The sequence below is a fragment of the Pelodiscus sinensis genome, chromosome 3 (genome assembly GCF_052426305.1).
Source record: "Pelodiscus sinensis isolate ZL-2025 chromosome 3, ASM5242630v1, whole genome shotgun sequence".
Classification (NCBI taxonomy): Eukaryota; Metazoa; Chordata; order Testudines; family Trionychidae; genus Pelodiscus; species Pelodiscus sinensis.
This window is the reverse complement of record NC_143054.1, coordinates 45,789,782-45,810,182: the sequence shown is the minus strand read 5'-3', so window position 1 is coordinate 45,810,182 and position 20,401 is coordinate 45,789,782. Positions and strand designations below refer to the sequence as shown.

The 20,401-nt window shown below is 39.3% G+C and overlaps 1 protein-coding gene across 28 annotated transcripts in view; it reads left to right on the top strand.

Annotated features, from left to right (window-relative positions):
• Window positions 1-20,401, top strand: part of DST (dystonin) — a 466,993-nt gene that overhangs the window by 442,023 nt on the left and 4,569 nt on the right. For 16 of the 28 annotated variants that reach the window (XM_025182427.3, XM_075923642.2, XM_075923659.2 and 13 more), the window contains 12 exons: window positions 1,920-2,063; window positions 3,865-4,053; window positions 4,779-4,908; window positions 7,152-7,315; window positions 7,621-7,783; window positions 10,374-10,528; window positions 10,694-10,768; window positions 11,914-11,931; window positions 14,161-14,278; window positions 18,414-18,482; window positions 19,288-19,487; window positions 19,824-19,934. In XM_025182427.3, the coding sequence (XP_025038212.3) occupies window positions 1,920-2,063; window positions 3,865-4,053; window positions 4,779-4,908; window positions 7,152-7,315; window positions 7,621-7,783; window positions 10,374-10,528; window positions 10,694-10,768; window positions 11,914-11,931; window positions 14,161-14,278; window positions 18,414-18,482; window positions 19,288-19,487; window positions 19,824-19,934 (1,536 nt within the window). The remainder of the gene's footprint in view (window positions 1-1,919; window positions 2,064-3,864; window positions 4,054-4,778; window positions 4,909-7,151; window positions 7,316-7,620; window positions 7,784-10,373; window positions 10,529-10,693; window positions 10,769-11,913; window positions 11,932-14,160; window positions 14,279-18,413; window positions 18,483-19,287; window positions 19,488-19,823; window positions 19,935-20,401) is intronic. The other 12 variants (XM_006110983.5, XM_075923660.2, XM_014571373.4 and 9 more) reach the window with 2 other exon arrangements.

Here is a 20,401-nt window from a genome sequence, read left to right as displayed (position 1 = left end):
TGGAGATACTGTATGGTATGCATGTATCCAGGGTGCCCAGCTCCTCTGGCATCTACTTAGCCCAACTGCAGCTCAGAGAAGTGCCAACCAGGAAGCTCATGTCAATTTCATTTTTCTCCCTGCAGACAGAAACATTTCCATTCGAAAATTTTTTGCCTGGAAAATTCCCATCCAGTTTTGCTGACTAGTTGTTTATAGTGCTGTCAGCATCTGTTCCAGATCTTACGGCTTGGTATATTGTAGGATTAGCATTGATAAACAAGCTAGGTTCTCAGAAAATTTTCTACTAGCAGCTCCAACTGCAGCATATTTGATGTGCAGTATTTTAGAGACTGGTATAATTTTTTAATAGGATCATGTATATTACAAGCATGTGTAACATGTTTGCAGTATTAAAGAGTTACAAGCTAATATCTATTATATATTTTGAAGAGTGATTTTGTGGATTTGTTTCTGCAAAATAAAGTCAAAATTAATAATTGCCTACAGATACCAAATTTTTAAAAATAATCCTGCCACTTAAATTAGCTGAATGCACTAATTTTTTCACTAGAATATGCTGAGTGAAATGTTTAAATAATTATTTTTGCTTTTCATCAGAAAAAGTCATGACTATTAAGATTAGAGTTCATAAAAATATTTGCTAGCAAAATTAAAATCAAGTCACCTACTCAACTGTCATTTCAGTGCAAAGAAAATGTTTACTGTTACAAATCACAAAATAATTCAAATTAGTTACAGGAACAGTAGTGGAAGCTTTATGAGTTTCTGATTCAAATTTACTATGTGCAGTATTTTTCAATAGAATTAATAATGTTTGAAGTTGAAATCCTACCAATTTAAAACTGTTCTTTTACTTCCCTTTTGCAAGCACATTAATACAAATTCTAGTACATAGATTTAATTTCTTGAACTTTCCTATAAGTGTAATCTATGCAAAATGACTTTGTCCGGTCAATGACAAGCCTCATCAGCTCATGTTGTATATTTGAAATCTTAATTTAATTCTTTATATGGAATAAGTTTTTAAAATGTTTTTAACTTTTTTTTGGATGTGGTATTTTTGTAGCCTTATTAGTTCCAGCATATTAGAGAGACAAGATGGGTGAGGTAATATCTTTTATTGGATCAGCTTCTGATGGTGTGGGAGACAAGCTTTAGAGCTCCATAGAGCTCTTCTTCAGGTCTGGGAAAGGTGCTCAGAGTGCCACAACTAAATAAAAGACAGGAGTATTCAGCCCTTTAAAGACTAACAAGATGGTTTATTAGGTGATGAGTAATAAATCCTCTTGTTAGTCTTCAAAGTGCTGCATACTCCTGTCTTTTGTTTCAGCTAGACCAGACTAACAACGGCTGCATCTCTATCACACAGCTAAATAAGAGATCAAATAGAAAGTTTAGCACAAGTCATTAGCATGTCTTCTAATGGACCATTCAAGGTGAAATAACCCATTAACGCCCTTGCACTCATAGGAAAAAGAGGGGCGTTAATGGGTTATTTCACAATTACACCATTGTGATAATAAACCATAAATCCAGTGTCTTTAATAGGTCAGGATTTTTAATGTCCAGCAAAGTTATGAATTTAAACTTCCTGGCTCATAATTTGAACATGTCATCAATTTCCCAGATCAGAAGAACAATACCTCATCGCCCAAAAGCTTGTCTCTTTCAGTAACAAAGGTTGACCAAGTGAAACATATTACCTCACCCACCTTGTCTCTCTAAACTTTTCTTATAAGAATTGAACTTGTCTCTTGTCCTACTTTTTCCCACTCTGCCCACTGAATCGGTTTGGACTGTGAATGATCCAGTGGAGGACTTTAATCTTTCAGATTTGGACAACACTCATTGAAGTTACTCAGCTTTTTCTTTCAACTGGTGCCAGCATCTAACTGAAAGCATTGTTTCTACTTTAGGAATTCATGAGGAAGCTGGAAGACAAAAAGGCAGAACTAAATAAATCAGCAGGTATGGGAGAAGCCATCCTGGCTATCTGCCACCCAGACTCCATCACTACCATTAAGCACTGGATAACAATCATCAGAGCCAGATTTGAAGAGGTCAGTATGTCTCATGCAACCTCCATTGTAACAGGCATTCTTTGATAGTTTAGAACATAGCTGGAAATTAACAAGACTGCTTTGTTGGAGGAAATGATCCAGCTGTTGATGACAAAACTATTTTAAATACCTACGCTAGCAGATGTGAAGAGGCCAAGTTTTATTCTGTTTTTGAGAAGTAAAAGAAAAACTACAGGAGATGGTCAGACTTTTTTTTTTTTTTTTTTTTTTTTTTTTTTTGGTAAGGAAATACCACCTCCTATTTCTCTCCAGCAAATTTATAGTATCTGGGGCAGGAAGGTTCAGATGTGTAGGAGGGACCTGGGGCCCTGTGGAGATGGAAGCAGTGTAGGAGGGATCTGGAGCTTGGGGGAAGGTGGAGGAGGAGGCAGGAAGGATATGGGGGTTGGAGGGATTGATGTTCTGGAGAGAGGAGAAGAAAGGGGAGAGATCGAGTGCCCTGGCAAGAGGAGGCAGGAGGGATAGGGAATCTGCCTTACCCCACATACCTTGACTACTCAGCAGTCACCTGAGGCATACAGACTGCAGGTTGCACCATTGGGGCAGAAGAGGCCCCACGGGGGCTTAAGCTCTACCCCCACTACTAACCCCAGCTAGGTGTCTGCCTATCTGGTCACATCACTCCCCTAACCATGGGGCTAGTGCTAGGGGGCAGCAGCATGTGGCACCGGCAGCATGTGGCCAGACTGACAGATACCTAGGTGAGGTGAGGATTCCCAGCCTGTGTATTCGGAGGTGAGCCTGTATATAAGTGGCTCCAGTTTGGGTAAGCCTGTATATAAGTAGGTAGATTATGGCCCACTCAGGCCCATCCATAGCTATGATCTTGGTCTGTAATGACCCTTCACTTTGGAAGCTGCTTTTTTGAATAAATCCCTGATTTCAACTTGCTTGCTTACTTGTCTTCTGTGTAAAAGTAAAATGCAGAATATGCATTTGTATAACATGTTGGGCAGTGTACCAATCCAGGTTACTAGATGGAAGATTTGTATTGGGAGATATCAGGAATGCTGTTTAATTGAGCTTTCTGGTTAACTGAATGTTGGATAATAGTTTTGCTGTATATTGCTTTAAAAATCAGGAGGGAGTATACAAAGTAGTCTGTAGTTGTTGCTCGATAATAATCCAGTTAGAGGCTAGTAGATTCCAAAATATTCTTAAAATGCCCTAGTGGTGATTTCCAAATTGTTCACCAGCTTCTATCTGCCACAAAAAAGGGACTGTAATAACATGAGCTAGGTAGCTTTTAGTTCACTCCAGTAGGGTCTAAACAGGATAGCTGAAGGGCAACACATTAAAAAACTTCTACAGTTCATACTTTTGTAGTCTGGACTGCAGTGCCATGTTGTCAAGCCCTAATGGGCATGCTATGGAGAACACATGCTCATGTTCTGTAGGTGCAGTTTTGTGTCTGTGTTTATAGTTTAAAGGAAACAAATAATAGCCAAATACAGCTTCCAGAAATGGGGACTTGATTATATACCTGACCCACTTATCCTATTCTTTCCAGTGTTCTCAGTAGAACTATTCATGTGAGTAGGATTAAGTGCTTAGTTTGCTGCAAGAGGACACTGTTGTGGAAATTTAAACAGGCCTAACGGTTAATGCTTATAATTAAATGTGGTTGAGCTAAGAACTCCAGGTGCTCAGAACCTCTGATAACCTTGACATGTGTTTAAATCAGGAAGGGAGGGAGGGAGCTCTGGAATAGGAGCAAGTGGGTACTTTCAAAAGAAACACATCAGGTGTGGAAATATTCATGTTTTGACTTTTTATCAAGGTATTAGCATGGGCAAAGCAACATCAGCAGAGATTGGCAGGTGCCCTGGCTGGAGTTATTGCTAAGCAGGAATTGTTGGAAGCCTTGTTGTCCTGGTTGCAGTGGGCAGAGACTACTCTTAGTGAAAAAGATAAAGAGGTCATTCCCCAAGAAATCGAGGGTGTTAAAGCTCTCATAGCTGAACATCAGGTAAGGCATGCAAAATGTGAAACACGTCTTAAAGATTTTGTATGGACATGTGTATCTTAGATTTGCTATATAATCAAACATGAGCCTATTCTAGTTATTTACAGTATATTTCCAGAGACCCAATTGCGTATTCACTATCCCTATGACTGCTTCCAGACTTGCTCAAGCAAAGCAAACAAATGAAAATACAACAGTCTTTTAAAAACGTACCAGCTTGTTAGGAACAAGGACACTGATCATTGAAAAACACCTGAAGTATCAGGCAGTGCTGCTGCCCAGAGCCAACGTATCATTGTCTGCTTTGCTAAGTGAATTTCAAACCACGTTTTATGCAATGGCTCAGGGACCTGCGTGTGCAGCAAGTGGCCATCCTGGCATCATGTCAGATCATAATTGACTCTCCTCTGAGCTGTGTCTGTTAATCTGGATGGCAAAGGACCCAGGGCTGCTCTTGAATTCACCATCTCTTGCACATCACACCATAGTGCACCATGGCTTTGCATTTTTAAATGTAGATTTCCTTTAGCAGCTCTTCCATAAAGTAGGTAGATGTTCATATAGGTGATATCTCTTAGCTGGAAACTATTTTATATTTAATGTGTCTCCTGCTGTAATTTTCCTGACAAGTAGTTGCCCCCTCTGGTACTTTGTATTCTGTTTTCTTTGTCTTTCTTGCCAGTTGCTCTTGAGCATTGATAATTAAAGCAGCTACCATTTAATTGCAGACATTTATGGAGGAAATGACTAGAAAACAACCTGATGTGGATAAAGTCACAAAGATCTACAAAAGGAAAGCAACTGAACCCACTCTAATACAGTCTCATATTCCCGTGCTGGATAAAGGGAGATCAGGAAGTAAGTAATAGAATCTCTTGGGTATGCCGTACATTGTTCTTCCAATATAATTGTAAACTAATACAATTGGGTATCATTACTATCAGAACAGTCTAGTAAAAACAAGGTGAAATTATTCCTCCACTGATTTCTCTAACTACTTTGTTGTATGTTTTTCATGGAGAATAATGTATCTGCTTGGTAACACAATTTTAATTAATTGTGCCAATATGTACAAGGCAAACATAACATCTACTGTAATTTAATTTCTACTAATTCCTTCCCAAAATACAGAGTAAATTATTTTAATTTATCTTTAATAAGTCTTGAATACCGTTAAGCCTTCATAAATGACTAGTGTAACTTTCAATTCTCACATAGTGGAAACATATTTCTTTACCAGAATAATAGCAGAAAACTGATTTTTATTGATAAAAATAATAACACATTCTAGTATTAATGCTTTATTTCTTCACATTTCTGCTGATTTTCATGATCTGATGCTAATTTTAGATATGTAGGGTTTTGTGTGTACTGTGTTGTCCTGTGCTAATAGTCGATTTTTGTTAACTTAAATATAGAACTAATACTTGCAAAGAGTATGTATATGCCAATTATTTGCCAGCATATGACCATTTGGGGAGTGCTAATCATTTTGCATGCAAAATTGTGGAAACAAAATTGAAATGATTATTATTCCCCTTTATACAGCTCTGGTGAGGCCACATCTGAAATATTGAATCCAATTTTGGGCTCCCCGTTACAGAAAGGATGTGGATGCATTGGAGAGAGTCCAACTGAAGCCAACAAAAATGACTCATGTGGGGAGACTGAGGCATTTGGGCTTATTTAGTCTATGGAAGAGAAGAGTGAGGGGGGATTTGATAGCAGCCTTCAACTTCCTGAAGGGAGGTTCCAAAGAGGATGGAGAGAGACTGTCCTCAGTAGTGACAGATGAGAAGAACAAGGAGCAATGTTCTCAAGTTGCAGTGGAGTAGGTCTAGGTTGAATATTAGGAAAAAATATTTCACTATGAGGGTGGTGAAATACTGGAATAGGTTACCTAGGGAGGTGGTGGAATCTCCATCTCTAGAGGTTTTTAAGCCCTGGATGGGATGGTTTAGTTGGGATTGGTCCTGCTTTTAGCAAGGGACTCGATGACCTCCTGAGTAGGGATGTTAAATTTAGATTAATCAGCTAGTTGAATAGTCTATGCAATTTGCATCGACTATTCGATTAGTCCATAAGGGCGCCTCCGCTTTTGAAGTGAGGCACCCTTATCGACTTTCACTTTTCAAAGGCGAAAGTGCTGCAGGGGAGCACGGGGCCAGTGCTGCAGGGAGCATGGACTCCCCAGTTGGCCCTGGGCTACATGTAATGTTTCAAAACGGAAGTGCCGCATGGACCCCAGGATCTGCCCTGGCCTCCACGTGGCACTGCCGCTTTGAAGCACCCCATTCTCCTTCCCCCCCTCGCCCTCCCTCCCACCTTGCTGCCTCTTTCAGATAGAGGCAGCAAGGTGGGGAAGTGACTAGTCATTCACATCCCTACTCCTGAGTTCTTTTCCAAATATATGAGTCTATGAAAGGCTGGATTGAGGCTTCCTTGAAAACGTCACTTACAATATTCATTTATTTTTCAACCCTATTGTGTTTCAACACTCCCCCTCTTGTGTAAAGGGCCAAGAGATTTGTAATGGTCTTTAGCTGGTAAAGGTGGGTTTGTTGTTGTTTTATATACTGACTCATCCAAAAGATAAAATATATAGCTGCACAGTAGCACAATACAGTGCTGATTGGTTGTGAAGAGCACCACCTAATGAATTCCCTCTCTCCTATTATACATGAAACAACATGGATTTTACTAGGTCTTGCAGCTTAGTTTCATGTAACATGAACACTTACGTGAGGAGATGGATTAAATTTTTCTGTCTCTAACACTATCTCCAAAATGAGGCTATTTGTTCTGAAATGCTCTCTTCGACCTGACTTGGAGTAGAAATATTTATGTACATTTTTCTTCACTGGTATTCATAGGTATAGACAGTATTGGAAGGCCGGGTGTTTTAATCATCATGTTGTCTTACACTGGCCAAAGCAAAACTCCCATTAACTAAAATGGGATCAGGATTTGGCTTATTTTTTGTTGCAGAAAGGAGTCTTTTTAAAGAGGCTGATCATCATTCACATAAATATACACTGTCTTTTAAATTGGTTGGGACTTGGAGAAAAATAAGCGTATGCTAACTTGTATTTTTTTAATAGGAAAACGTTCCCCAACAACAGGCATGTATCCATCAGGAGCACAGGCACAAATTGAGACCAAGAATCCAAGGGTGAACTTATTAGTCAGCAAATGGCAGCAAGTCTGGCTTCTGGCCTTGGAAAGAAGAAGAAAATTGAACGATGCTTTGGATAGACTGGAAGAGGTCAGCAGACACAGCATATATATGATATACAATGTATATTGTTGTTTAACCCTGCATGCCCTGTGACAAAGTGTAGTAATGCCAGCCTGACAATTTTGTTATATTATGTACAGTTAGATAGAAACATTTTGAAATGTATGTGCAAAAAGCAGCTAGCCCTATTATAATGATAAACAGAATCAAACCAGTACAACTGTGGGCATTATAAAGAGCCAGTTATTTAAAAACATGTCAATGTGACTTCACTTATATTGTAAATGTTTTATTAAAATTTGAAAAGTCTCTCTCATCTCTCTTTCCTCAAGCTGAGGGAATTTGCAAACTTTGATTTTGATATCTGGCGGAAAAAGTATATGCGATGGATGAACCATAAGAAATCTCGAGTAATGGACTTCTTTAGGAGGATTGATAAAGATCAGGATGGAAAGATAACAAGGCAGGAATTTATTGATGGAATTCTTTCATCAAGTAAGTTCAAAATTAATTTACCGATGAGATTATGAGATGCATCTAATACATTGGCAATATACTGTACCTGAGGTAAGACTGTGTGTTGTAATAGACCTTTAAAGACATTATCTCTCTGAGATAAAGGTAAAGTGGCAATAATTGTTTTCCTTGGAAACATTGTTAAAATTTAGCTACTCCTTTTTTGAGCGAGTCAGATTATCTCACAGATTTTTCTTCCTCTGTGCAATATATGCAATACGCTGACTTAAGTGTGTGTGTGATTATGTCTCCTTCTAGTGGTTGGCCCATATAAAGAATAAGAGCCTACCACCTCTAACGATTCCTTTTTCTCAGGTGTTGGAGACTTGTGCTTTTTGTATCAGAAGGTCAGGGTTCTGTTCCTGCTGAGAGCACCTGGTCAGCACAAATAGTAGCCCTTATGGAGATAAGAATACATTTGTACCCAAAATAGTCAAAATGAACTTCCACAAACTGTATATGTGTATGATCATGTCTGCTTCTCCTGACTGGCCCACATCACAGGATAAGATCTGATACTACACGTTGAACCTTTGCAAATTGGGACTCTGTGGTCCGGAGAATCCCAGTGAGGGTTGGCAGCTGGGTTGGAGTTGGGCTTTCTCATTTAGCAGGGAAGTGGGAGGGACTGGCAGGGGAGCTGGGCTGGTAGCGGGTGGCAGGGAGCTGGCTGGGAAGTCAGTGGTCAGTCCAGGGCTGGAGGGGCCAGTAGCTGGGAGAAAGGTATGACTTTGCCTGGTCCTGCAAAATCCCTCATCCAGGATCGATCAGGTCCCAAGGGTTCCAGACCAGAGAGTTCCACTATGTACTACCAGCTGAAAGATCTACCCCATTAGCTGATCAGATGCATCTTGACAAAGTGGGCTCCAGCCCACAAAAGTTTATAATCAAATTTATTAATCTTTAAGATGCCATAGGACTCCTCATAGTTTTTGCTTCAGTTAGAAACTGAGCCTGTGGTGGTAGGTAGACTAGATGTCTCCGAAAGGGAACCAGTGTGCCAAGTTGCATGGTATACATCAGTACTTGCTGAATGTCTATGACACTACTGCTGTTGATTAGTCATGCTACATGTTTACATATTCTGATACCTTATTTGCTTCCCTGTGAGTGAGCAGTGAGTTCTGAAACAAAGAAGACTTTCAGATTATAGGGTTTCATTTTAAAACAATATCAGAAGCTTCTAAAGTGGACTGGCCTTGGATTTTAAACATTTAATTTGCCTTTAAATTCACTGCAATAACAACATCATTTGTGGGTTTCTTTGCAGTTTCGAGGTCAAGCATGCTACAAGACAGTAGAACTGTGTGTCATTTGACAGCTTTTTCTTAGTTCCATCTGTTGCTAGGCTCATTTAGTACTGGGCTTCTCTCCCAAAACGCACTACAGTAACTCCTCACTTACCATTGTAGTTCTGTCCCTGGAAAATGAGACTTTAAGTGAAACGATGTTAAGCAAATCCAATTTTCCCATAATAATTAATGTAGATGGGGGGAATTTTTTCATGAGACAAAAGACATTACATGTGGTTTGACTCACAGGTAAGTGAATATCCTCTGGCCTCAGAGTTCTGGTGAGCATGGGTCTCCACACTGGAACCAGGCAGAACAGGCAAGTGGCAGCACATAGGCAGAAGCACTGTGCTGCATCCTTTCCAAACACCTGATGGGGATGTCTCTGTTAGTCTCTGAGCAGCAGATCATACAAATGCCTGCTCCAGTTACAGAGGGGTAGCTGTGATCATCTGTTTTGGCAAAAACAATGAGGAGTCACGTGGCATCTTAAAGACTAACATTTCTTGGGGCATAAGATTTCATGGTCTCAAACCCACTTCATCAGATGCATCTTGACAAAGTGGGTTCCAGCCTATGAAAGCTTATGCCCAAATAAATTTATTAATTGTTAAGGTGCGATAGGACTCCTTGTTTTTTTGTTCCAGTTAGACACTGAATCCATGGGCGTCTGGTCTTTAAGGCAAAGCAAGGCTGCGCCTACCCAAAGCTGAGCTGTGCTAGCCCTGCCCCTTCCCTCCCTGCTTCCAGCTGCCACGTGGGGTTGCTGTTGAATGTTTAGTGTGGCTCAGGCAAGTTCCAGGGCGTCTGGGAAGGCAGGAACCTCCTCAGCAGTGCACATGGCAGTGGGGAGTCTTGGGTCCAGGCTACCTTCCTGCCGCTGCTACTGGTGCCAAGGAAGCTCAGGCTGCAGCTGCCTCACTCCCTCTGTTACCGGGGATGGGGAGGCTTGGGCCAGCTTGGGCTGCAGCTGCCTCCCTCTTGCTGCTCCCAGGGGTGTGTGGGGGGGGGCGCTTGGCGCACTGCTCCTCCCTGTTATGTGGGCAGGACTATAGGGAACCTCAGCTGCACCAACTGCAAATAACGTCTTTATGATTATCCATAATCTAACCAGCATTTAAGACACAACACTTCTTTTCAAACATTTGTTTTCTTTGAGAATACTTTGTGTCTGTCATTAATGACTAGAAATCTTTGAGATTTGTGATAAATCCAATCACTCCAATGGGATTGAAAATCTATAACATTTGCCTCCCGGTGATGTTTTTAACTTACAGAATTCCCTACCAGCCGACTTGAAATGAGTGCTGTGGCCGATATCTTTGATAGAGATGGTGATGGGTACATTGACTACTATGAATTTGTAGCAGCACTTCATCCAAACAAGGATGCATACAAGCCTCTTACAGATGCTGACAAAATTGAAGATGAGGTACTCTTTATATAGCTACAGTTTTCATATAACTAATATATTCCACTGGAATTGCACATTTATTTTATTTTATTTCCTATGTAACTTGGAATTCTGCCAATTACTTTAGACTTCAGAAATCTGATCATTAGCATTGAATAATTATTCCAGTTCTCGTTTTGACAGGTTACAAGGCAGGTAGCAAAATGTAAATGTGCAAAGCGATTCCAGGTGGAGCAGATTGGGGATAACAAATACAGGGTAAGTCTTCACAATATGTCTATGCTTCTTTCAGTCCTAACATTCTCAAGGCAACAGGACTTTTGTGAGCATTTGGGCTACATTCATGTACGGGAACTTTTATTATATACTTATGTTTGCTCAAAGTCTAAGTGGGAAATATGTAGTTTTAGCTTCACTGTTACGTCTAGAACAGGGTACCTCTAGACAGTGGGGCTATTTCAGGATACCAGAGGTTATTTCAAAATATTTTCTGAAATAGCAGGAATGCTATTCCTCCTTCCCTGTAACCTTCGTTCCACAATGGTTAACAGATGGCTCGAAATAGTGCGTTAATTCGAAATTTGGCACTGTGTAGATGCACCAAATTTTGAAATTAGCTATTTTGAAATACAATTGAAATAAGATATGCAATTTGCATAGCACAGATTGCATATCTTATTTCGAGTTTAGGGTGCTGTGTAGATGCATTCTAATTTGTGTGAGAAAATATAAACTAATAATATATTTAAGTTTCCATTGAATGTACAATAAACCATTTTTCTCAGTATTTAGAGATATTTATATATGTAAATAGTCAAGTGATTTAAACAATATATGGTCCTGCATATCTGTAAATATACATTTGTTAACTGATTGATATTTTATACCTGAGAAAAATGGATTTTCCAATCAGATTCAGATTAAACACATGGAACTGTATTGTACTTAGAATATATTGATCAAACAATTTTATCATTCTCATCCCCTTTTTTTTTACTTTATTCCAGCATACTGTACCTTCATCTAGTAGCTAGACAGGAAATGTGCCAGGTATCCTAAAAATAGTTCAGGTACCAGAAAAGATGTGAACAGTGAAAGTAATTTTTTACTCTTGGGTTCAATAACCAGAATGTTTTCAGATGAGGTGCTCAATACTTGGCTAAGGAAGACTATGGAATATCTTCAGCTAATTTTAAAAGGAAAACAAGGAACAGAAAGCAATGAAGGACGCATGAGTCCTTCCATGTTCATACTCTGGATAGCAAATTACCTGCACATCTCTAAACTAAATCCTCTGTTTAGAAGTTTCATTGTGTGTGTTAGTTTGCATGTGTTCTCAAGTCATACAGAGAATTTCTTGTTAAACTAATTGTGTTTTTTTTCCATTTTTCATTTCTCATCAGTTCTTCCTGGGAAATCAGGTATAAACCAGTGGAATGTGTTTTGAAGTTTCTATATTTTTTCCTAACACATAGTTATTTAAGCTTGCATTCTTTTCCCATACTTTCATCCTGAGCTAATTCATTGTTGGGCTGCTATGGTGTTTCTATAAATGCTATAAAGTGTTCCTGGTTTCAGGATCTCTCCCTCTCTATTGTTTTGCCTTTTGTCTCATTAGGGAGATTACTTTTAAGGGAACCAGATAATGAAGACATCAATAGTTAATGTGATAAATTCCATTTTGCACTTCAATTATGCTTTATGAAGAGAATTAATTATTCTATCCCAAGTTTTATGTGAACTATAATACAGCAGTGTGCCTTAAATTTCTATATTGTGTCATATTGCTTAGTCACGTATTACTATTACAATTTTAGAATCCTTGAAAAATCACAGTGCATTAAGTTAGAAGTCAAATGACTAGATAAGAATTTATTCACAATGTATTATACATATCTTTAATACAAAACGTTGTGGTCTGAGTTAGCAAAATAATGTTGAAGTTCAAATTTAGATTGCTTCCATTCCTCCATCAATGATATTTTTAAAACAAAATGTATAGTAATTGTATTTAAAAATACTTCTGTTTGTGAAAGTGCCATACAATAGTAATTGGAAGAAATACAGATCAATGAATCCTTTATAGGATGGGATACTGAAAAACAACCTATCACATATAAAATCAGTTTGCATGCCTAGCATATACATGAAAGTGTCTATCATGAAAATTACCATTAGCATCTTATTCATGTTCTTGGAAAGGCAACATATGAAGATATGATTTTAGGTTTTCAATGCTAAAGATATTACAGAAATGGTAACTTTGCCTGGGTTTTTAAAATGTTGTTGGCAGAGTTAATATAGCATGTGCTCAGTAAAAAGTAGCCTTCACCACCTATCTTTGCCAATCTACTTCTGGCCTAACTTTTTAAACTTAAAAACTTAAAAAACAATGAATACTCTGGCAGCACCTTCAAGATTAACAAAACATGTAGATGGTATCATGAGCTTTCGTGGGCACAGCCCACTTCTTCAGTTGAATGGAGTTAATAAAGTTCCAGTTCCAAAAATTTGACCAAAGAAAGTCTGTACCCAAAATATTTTAATAAAAAAATCTGTAATGGAGCGCTTATGAAATCACCATGTAGGAAGTTGTGCTATTTGGCAGCAACCATGCTAGCTGAACAAGTTGCAATATAAACTGATTTGAAAAGGATCATCCAAGCCTCAGTCTGGCTGCAGTGCAAAGCCTAAATGTTATGTTAAATTGTTGAAAACAAAGGAATCTTCTAGGCTAATCAAAGAATTAAAGGAAACCTCCTCTTTAATAAGTGAAACAAAATAGTGTAGGCCTGAGTTACATGCTATAAGAAGGTGGTTCTTCATTTTAAAGCTACTTAATGGCTTTAAAAATCCTCACATAGAGGTCCTTTAAACATGTACATTTTACTTATTTAAATACAATTTTCTTTAATTAATAAATTAAGCTTTTAAGCTTTCCTATTGTTTGGTTCCCAGAAGTAATATTCCTTCTGCCCTTTCTCTTGTCCATTTTGCTTAAGCAATACCACAGTTCTTTTAACAAGTAAGGACACATTTGTGTGATTTGGTTTTAATATGTTTCCATCGCTTCACTGGAACAAATAGGTACAGTTACTCCAGCAGTCAGATTCTTCTCAAGATATGTACATTTGACTATGATTGATTTCAGTGCATGCAAAGCAGAGGTTGGAATTTGGCCTGCGGAATTCCAGCCCACTGATCTATCATTTGACAGTTTTTCCATACTTTTCACATGAAAGTTTCATATCTTTGAAAACTGTATCCCTGCTATTGCAAAGAGAGTTCAGTGAAAGTTTTAACGCTGATTAATTCACACCAATGCATAACAGAACCAAACATTGTATTACTAGTTTTGCTGCTTTCACAAGGTCCTTAGACAAAATTCTGAGAATGAATCATAAAGTTCAGCCTGGCAGCCTTTTTTCACAATCCTACCATATTTCTTTAGATTAATGCAGTGGTTTTCAAATTGAAATCTTAACACCATTGACAATTTTCATAAAAATCATATTTTAAGAGTTTACTAATGATTAGAAATTAAAGCAGAAATTTAGAATGGATGATTTTAACCCATCATTGCTGAAATGTATATTTTATATTGTGGTGAACTATTGCAAACCTTGTCATTTTGTTTAATCTTGTTACAGTTTGGTGACTCTCAACAGCTGCGTCTTGTTCGCATCTTGCGAAGTACAGTAATGGTTCGCGTTGGAGGTGGCTGGATGGCACTGGATGAATTCTTAGTGAAAAATGATCCTTGCAGGGGTATGTAAGAAGGTTGTTTTAGAACAGACATTAAAATCATTAACAGGATGCTGTCACTGGCAAGAACTGGGAGGGATATTTTTTGCAGGATAGAATTGAAATGTAAAAAATGCCTTCTGTTTATTTAAACAGTGACTGCATGTTTCCTAGTTCTAGTTTTATGTATTTTAAAATCCTACGGGCCAAATGCAGCTCCATGACATCTGAATAGATCCTGAGCGACTGTGATCCCTTCAGTAGAGTTGCTCCAGGTGTAATTATGCTAGTGTAATAAAGAGTTGAGCTTGGCTAAGTGCAGCACATGGAATGTAAACTGGTGGTATGACTCAGCAGAAACAAAATGTAGCAGCAGTCATCAAAATCAGCTCATCAGGAGCAAAGTTTTAAAACTATAAATCAGCACAAGGTAATCAGAACACTGAGAGTCACAGCCACAAGGCCTGACTTACCTAGGGACTCATCCTGTCCTGAGACTGCTTGTGCAATCAATCCTGTGTTCTCGCTGGCATTCTCCTTGTAGCCCAAAGCCTTGTGTGAGAGAGCGGAGAGAGAAGTTCTGGGCTGGGGACTAGAGAGTGACTCTGCACCTGTCTTGTGACGGTTGTGTACAATATGTTGCTTTATGCATTTTCCCTTCACAGACTGGTTACAGGGTAATGTGGGATAGAGGTTTCCAAGAAGTCCTATTCCAGTGGGATAATAGGTTCTCTCTGGTCAAGAGGAAATAGGTGCCTGACTCAGAGGAACAGCAGGAGCTAAAAGAGAAAGGGGGTGAAATAGCCAATTGAGGTAAAAGCCAAATAGTAGCAGGAATGATGCAGTTCGAAAAAATTGTAATAGCAACTCTACCTGTTCAGAATGAGTTAAAAGCAAGTACAATTATGTACTTTCTTATGAAAGAGTATAGTAGCTGATTCAGTAGGATCAGACAACAATAGAATAGGAAAGTTGAAGGGAAAGGTGAGGAAAAAGATAAGTCACCGAAGGTCAGAAGCATGCTCATCTTTAGACTTACTTTGGTAAAACTCCCATTGTTTGCCTGAGAACTGCTGGATTGGACTCAGGATTTGAAAAGTTTAATAAATAAATACCTTGGGCAGATAGATCACTTGTATTTTGTAGTTCCTGTTGCAACAAAGGTAGGTAGTATAATCAAAAAGAAGAAACTTACAGTGAACAAGAACTAACCCATAAGCAGTAACAGTGAATACCATTCACATATGGAAATCATTACCATAGTAGTAATAACATTTCCTATTTTAAATACTGTAAAGGGAGTATCACAAATGGAGTAGAAAATGTCAACGCTGAGTTGCTATAAAAGTCTGTTTTTAGCAGTATTTGAAAATAAGCCTACTGCCCACAAAACACAGGCATTTCATATCCCAAGAGGAAGAAAAGTGAAGAATATTACAGTTGCAGCTGTGACCAAAAGCCTGATTCTTGACTGCCTGGAAAGAAGCAGTGTCGTTTACCTTTGCTACATTCTTATTTGGTAACATTTTACTTTCACTCTGCACAAGGTAAACTATTCCACATAGTACAAGGCAATGGAGAATTAGCTGCTGCTTGGTATCACAATGTCCAATAGCATTCCAGAGATACCATCATCACTTTTCAAACTCTACACCGGACTCTCCTGAAAAAAAAAAATGTTTCATTAATTATGCTGTGGTTTCCAAATTTGTTTTTGTTCTGAATAAACTAAGCCGACTAAACTAAGATCAAATAAACTCAGACCATTCGAAATATTTTGCAGAAGCAAAAAAACCCACGTGTCCCCACTTCCTCGTAACAGCCAATAGCTCAGTGGTTAGCACACTCACCTTGCAGGTGCGAGAGTCCCTGCTCTCATCTCCCAGGTGAGAGCCATAACTATCCAGCAGTAGAGCCATTCTGTCTCGCTTTCACCAGAACGTCCAGCCTGGACCTGAGAAACTTCCCTGACAGAACTTTTGTCAAAACCGATAACGGTTTTGCATAATGCTTTGATATTGACAAAGTAGTATTTTTCAATGGGAAAAAATCATGTTGAAAATATTTTGACTGGCTGTACTCTTCACATGCTCTTTACTGGGGTTTCACATCCTACTCAGGTTGTAATCAGTGTTTCTTCTATTTTTTTATGTCCATGTGCAGAATGAATTTTATTATTTTTACCAATATGGAAACAGTGTGGGTATGTCTAGACTGCATTCCTGTGTCGGCAGAGGGATGCAGATTAGGCAGGTCGACATTGCAAATGAAGGGGATTTAAATATCCTGTGCTTAATTTGCATAAAATGGCCACCGTTTTTGCTGACTCAGCACTTTGTCGGCAAAAAGCAGTAGTCTAGAGGGGGGATCTGTCCAGAAAGAAAGCCTTTTTCGACAGATCCTGTAAACAGTGCTGAGTCGGTAAAACCGGTGGCCATTTTTATGCAAATTAAGCATGGGATTTTTAAATCCCCACTTCATTTGCAATGTCGACCTGCCTAATCTGCATCCCCCTGCCGACACAGGGATGCTGTCTAGACTTACCCCCAGTGACACATCACCTCAATATTAGTACACATAACAAATTAATTCTGCATGGATGATCTGTGGTGGGAGGTAGGGTTGAGGGGTTCAGAGTGAGAGGGGGGTTCAGGGTTGGGGTGGCATGAGAGCTCTGACTAGGGGTGCAGCTATGAAGTGGGGTTGGGGATGAAGCATTTGGAGTGTAGAAGTGGGCTCCGGACTGGGGCCAAGGGATTTGGAATGTGAGAATGGGCTCAGGAAAGGAGGTTGGGATGGAGGGGTCTGAGCGGTAGTTAGGGTGCAGGACGGGTCTCAGGGTTGGGGTGGAGGGTCTAGGAGGGAGCTAGGGTGGTGGAGTGTACTCAGGGCTAGGGCAGAGGCTAGGTTGCAGGGTGCTGACCTGGGGCATCTCTTGTTTGGTGGTGGGAGACAGGTGGTTCTGTGCTGCCTAATGCTTATGTGTAGGCATCGCTTCTGCAGCTCCCATTGCCTGTAATTTCTGGCCAATGGGAGCTGTGGGGACAGAGCTACCCAGCCCGTGTGGCGATCATGCAGAGCTACCTCACCCCCACTCCACCCAAGTAGGGGCTGCCCAGAACACGGGCTTTACAAGCTGCAGCCCAAGACTCTGGACTAAGAAGGCCACTCTTAGCCCAGAGCTGGAGCCCCTAAGCTCGCTTCTTAATCTAGCCTTGCTGCTGGACCTGGGAAGAGTGCATCTTTCCCCCAGCCACAGTAGCTCCCTGTTAGGGCCAGAGGAGTGTGCATCTCCTCAAGTCGCCGCAGGGAGCTGCAACAACCAGGGGAAAGACATGCTCCTCTGGCCCTGCCAGGGAGCTGCAGTGGTTTTGGATGAGGGTCCTCTCCCCTGGCCATAGCAGCTCTGTGCACAGCAGCCTGAGCCCCTGTACAGGGCTTATTACACAGCTGCATAGCCGCACAACTTAGAGTGAACTTTGGTTGAAATTGATTGCTATTGAAATCAATAAATGTGATTATTAAAATTCTTTATTACTTCCCCTCAGAGATGATGCTAGGTCCTGCCTCTCCTGTTCCCTAATTAGGACATGTATGTAGAACATCCTCTAAATAACTCCCACTGTAGGTGTAACTGTGCATGCGCCCCAATTCAGCAAGGGGTTCAAGTAAATGCATAGCTTAGAGCATGTGAATACCGAACTCTCTGAGGTAATCACATGCTCTAATTACACTACTGGTTGAAATCAGTGATCAAGCTGTCATTGATTTCAGTGGAATAGGATCAAGCCCCTCCTTAAGCCTTAGTCTCTGCCAGGATCTTCTCACACACACTGCATATTTCATAGTGCTCTCATTATATACAGCTTAATATGTACAATAACTCTATGTAAAGCAGTTTAATCTGATATTTCTTATGTTGACAGATTAACACCTTTCTTACATAAGGGTACTTGCCACTGCAGCTAAGTCTATTCAAACACAATTTTTTGCTCAGGGGAACTTTGAGAGCTTGCTTAGGAACACTTAGCATTTATTCTCGGTTCTGTCTTTTGGCTTGGTGCTCTGAGTCTCTTGCATATGCAATTGCTGAACTTAATTTCTTCTCCTGCTAACGATTTTCTTTAATGTTATTCATATCCTGTGTCATTTTTTCTAGTTCATCATCATGGGAGTAAAATGTTACGTTCGGAATCAAACTCTTCAATTACCACTCAGCCTACCATAGGTTGGCAAACCTCTCTCTCTTTGTCTTTCCTGGCCTTTCTCTTCCTTTCTTTCCTTCTCTTGCTTTAATAAACATATATATATATATATATTATAAATACACACACATATATATATATATATAACAATATGCTTAACTCATCACATTTGGCTTAATATTTTTTTGTGTAGGCTGATGCTTTTACAGGCTAATTTTTGACACTCTTCCAAAGTGTTTCAAAAACAATTGTCATTCATGCTGCTGATACAATAAAATACTAACATGCTATGCCTCTGATTCTTGTGGAATGTTCTTTCATTGTGCCTGTATGTCTACGTGAGTGCTTAGCCAGGGATTACCTCATTGTAGCTTGGGTTTTATGTTCATCATTGCATGTTGCCAAAGTACTGTACTTCATAGTTTAGAACAAATATATTTGCTGCTTTCCTGCCATTTACACTTGGTAATTTTTTCTCGGTTGTCCAAGTAAGTGTTATTTATTATAAGTAGTTGTAGTATTAGTCAAGCAAGTCATCAGGTTGTGTCTGTGTGTGTTAATAGTTGGTTAACAGTGACTTAGCATGTTGAGCATTCCATTATCATGCTGACTTTCTTTGACAGTTGTTCATTCCTGCTGGCCTAAGATACTAGAATAAGCATGTTCTACACATGAACCGTCGTGTGTCCAAAATGAATGCATTACATAGTAATGCATTTTATTTGTTGGTACACTGTGCTGGGGATGGCATGAGAAAAGAGGTGACAAGCAGACATGTGATTGATCTGCAAAGCTGACTTCTTGCCCCATCTCTTTTATGTGCTGCAGCTAAAGGGAGGACAAACATGGAGCTGCGTGAAAAGTTCATTTTGGCAGATGCTGCTAATCAGAATGTGGCTGCTTTCCGAGCGAGAGGTCGTAGATCACGACCTTCTTCACGGGGTGCTTCTCCCAACAGATCTACTTCTGTGTCAAGTCAGGCTGGACAGGGAGCTTCACCACAAGCGGTTGCTACAAGTACACCCAAGGTAGGACTTCTTTTCATCATTTTCTAATGGGTGTTTTCAGTGTTGTTCTCACATTTACTGTTTTTTTCCTACACTAGAAAAGACTTCTTTATTTATGGTGCCATATAAGTCAATCAGCAAACAGAGAATGTGTTTTGAAAGAGCAAAAATGAACCTCTCCACTGCATTTCAGAAATAAATCATACCCCTCTTTTTACAGACTTTACCAACTCTTTCTGCTTTGTTTTGATTTTTTTATATTAATTGTAAAATTAGTCTCTGTACTCTGGCTACCCCTCTCAGACTTGTCTTCCATCTACTGTCCTTTATATTTTAATTTGCCATTGTTTCATACAGACACCCCATCATTTAACACGCAATTATGGTAAACCATGGTTGACAAACAGCAAAACGTCAACTCCTTCTAAACCATCAGAGTCCTCAGAATATCAAGGGTCATCTACAGAGGTACAGTAAGGACAGAAATTCTAGTCTCATGAATTTCTTTCACTAAAACTTATCAACTCACTAACTGTCATTACAGTTCTTTGCACAGCTGCACTGTACTTTGCCTATTAATACTTTATCTTATAAACCTCTCTCATATATTTTAAAATCTTTTTTTTTCAAAACTTTAATTGATCTTTCATTCAGTACATTAAAAATATTAGTCTTATGCAAACTCTCCCTGTGATTCTTTGATTAGTATATCTTTAGAGTATAAATAATCAAGCAGTGATGTGAAAATTAATATGATACCAGTTGGGATGATAAAATTTAGAAAATCTCCCTACCTTTCACTTTGGTTTATAGATGGCATTTTATGAACTCCTTTCCTGAAATTGTTTCCTCTGTGCTGATAATGTGCGCTCATACTGTGCAGCCATGAGAGTAATACATTATAATCTGCAATGTGAAGTTACTGATTAAAGAAA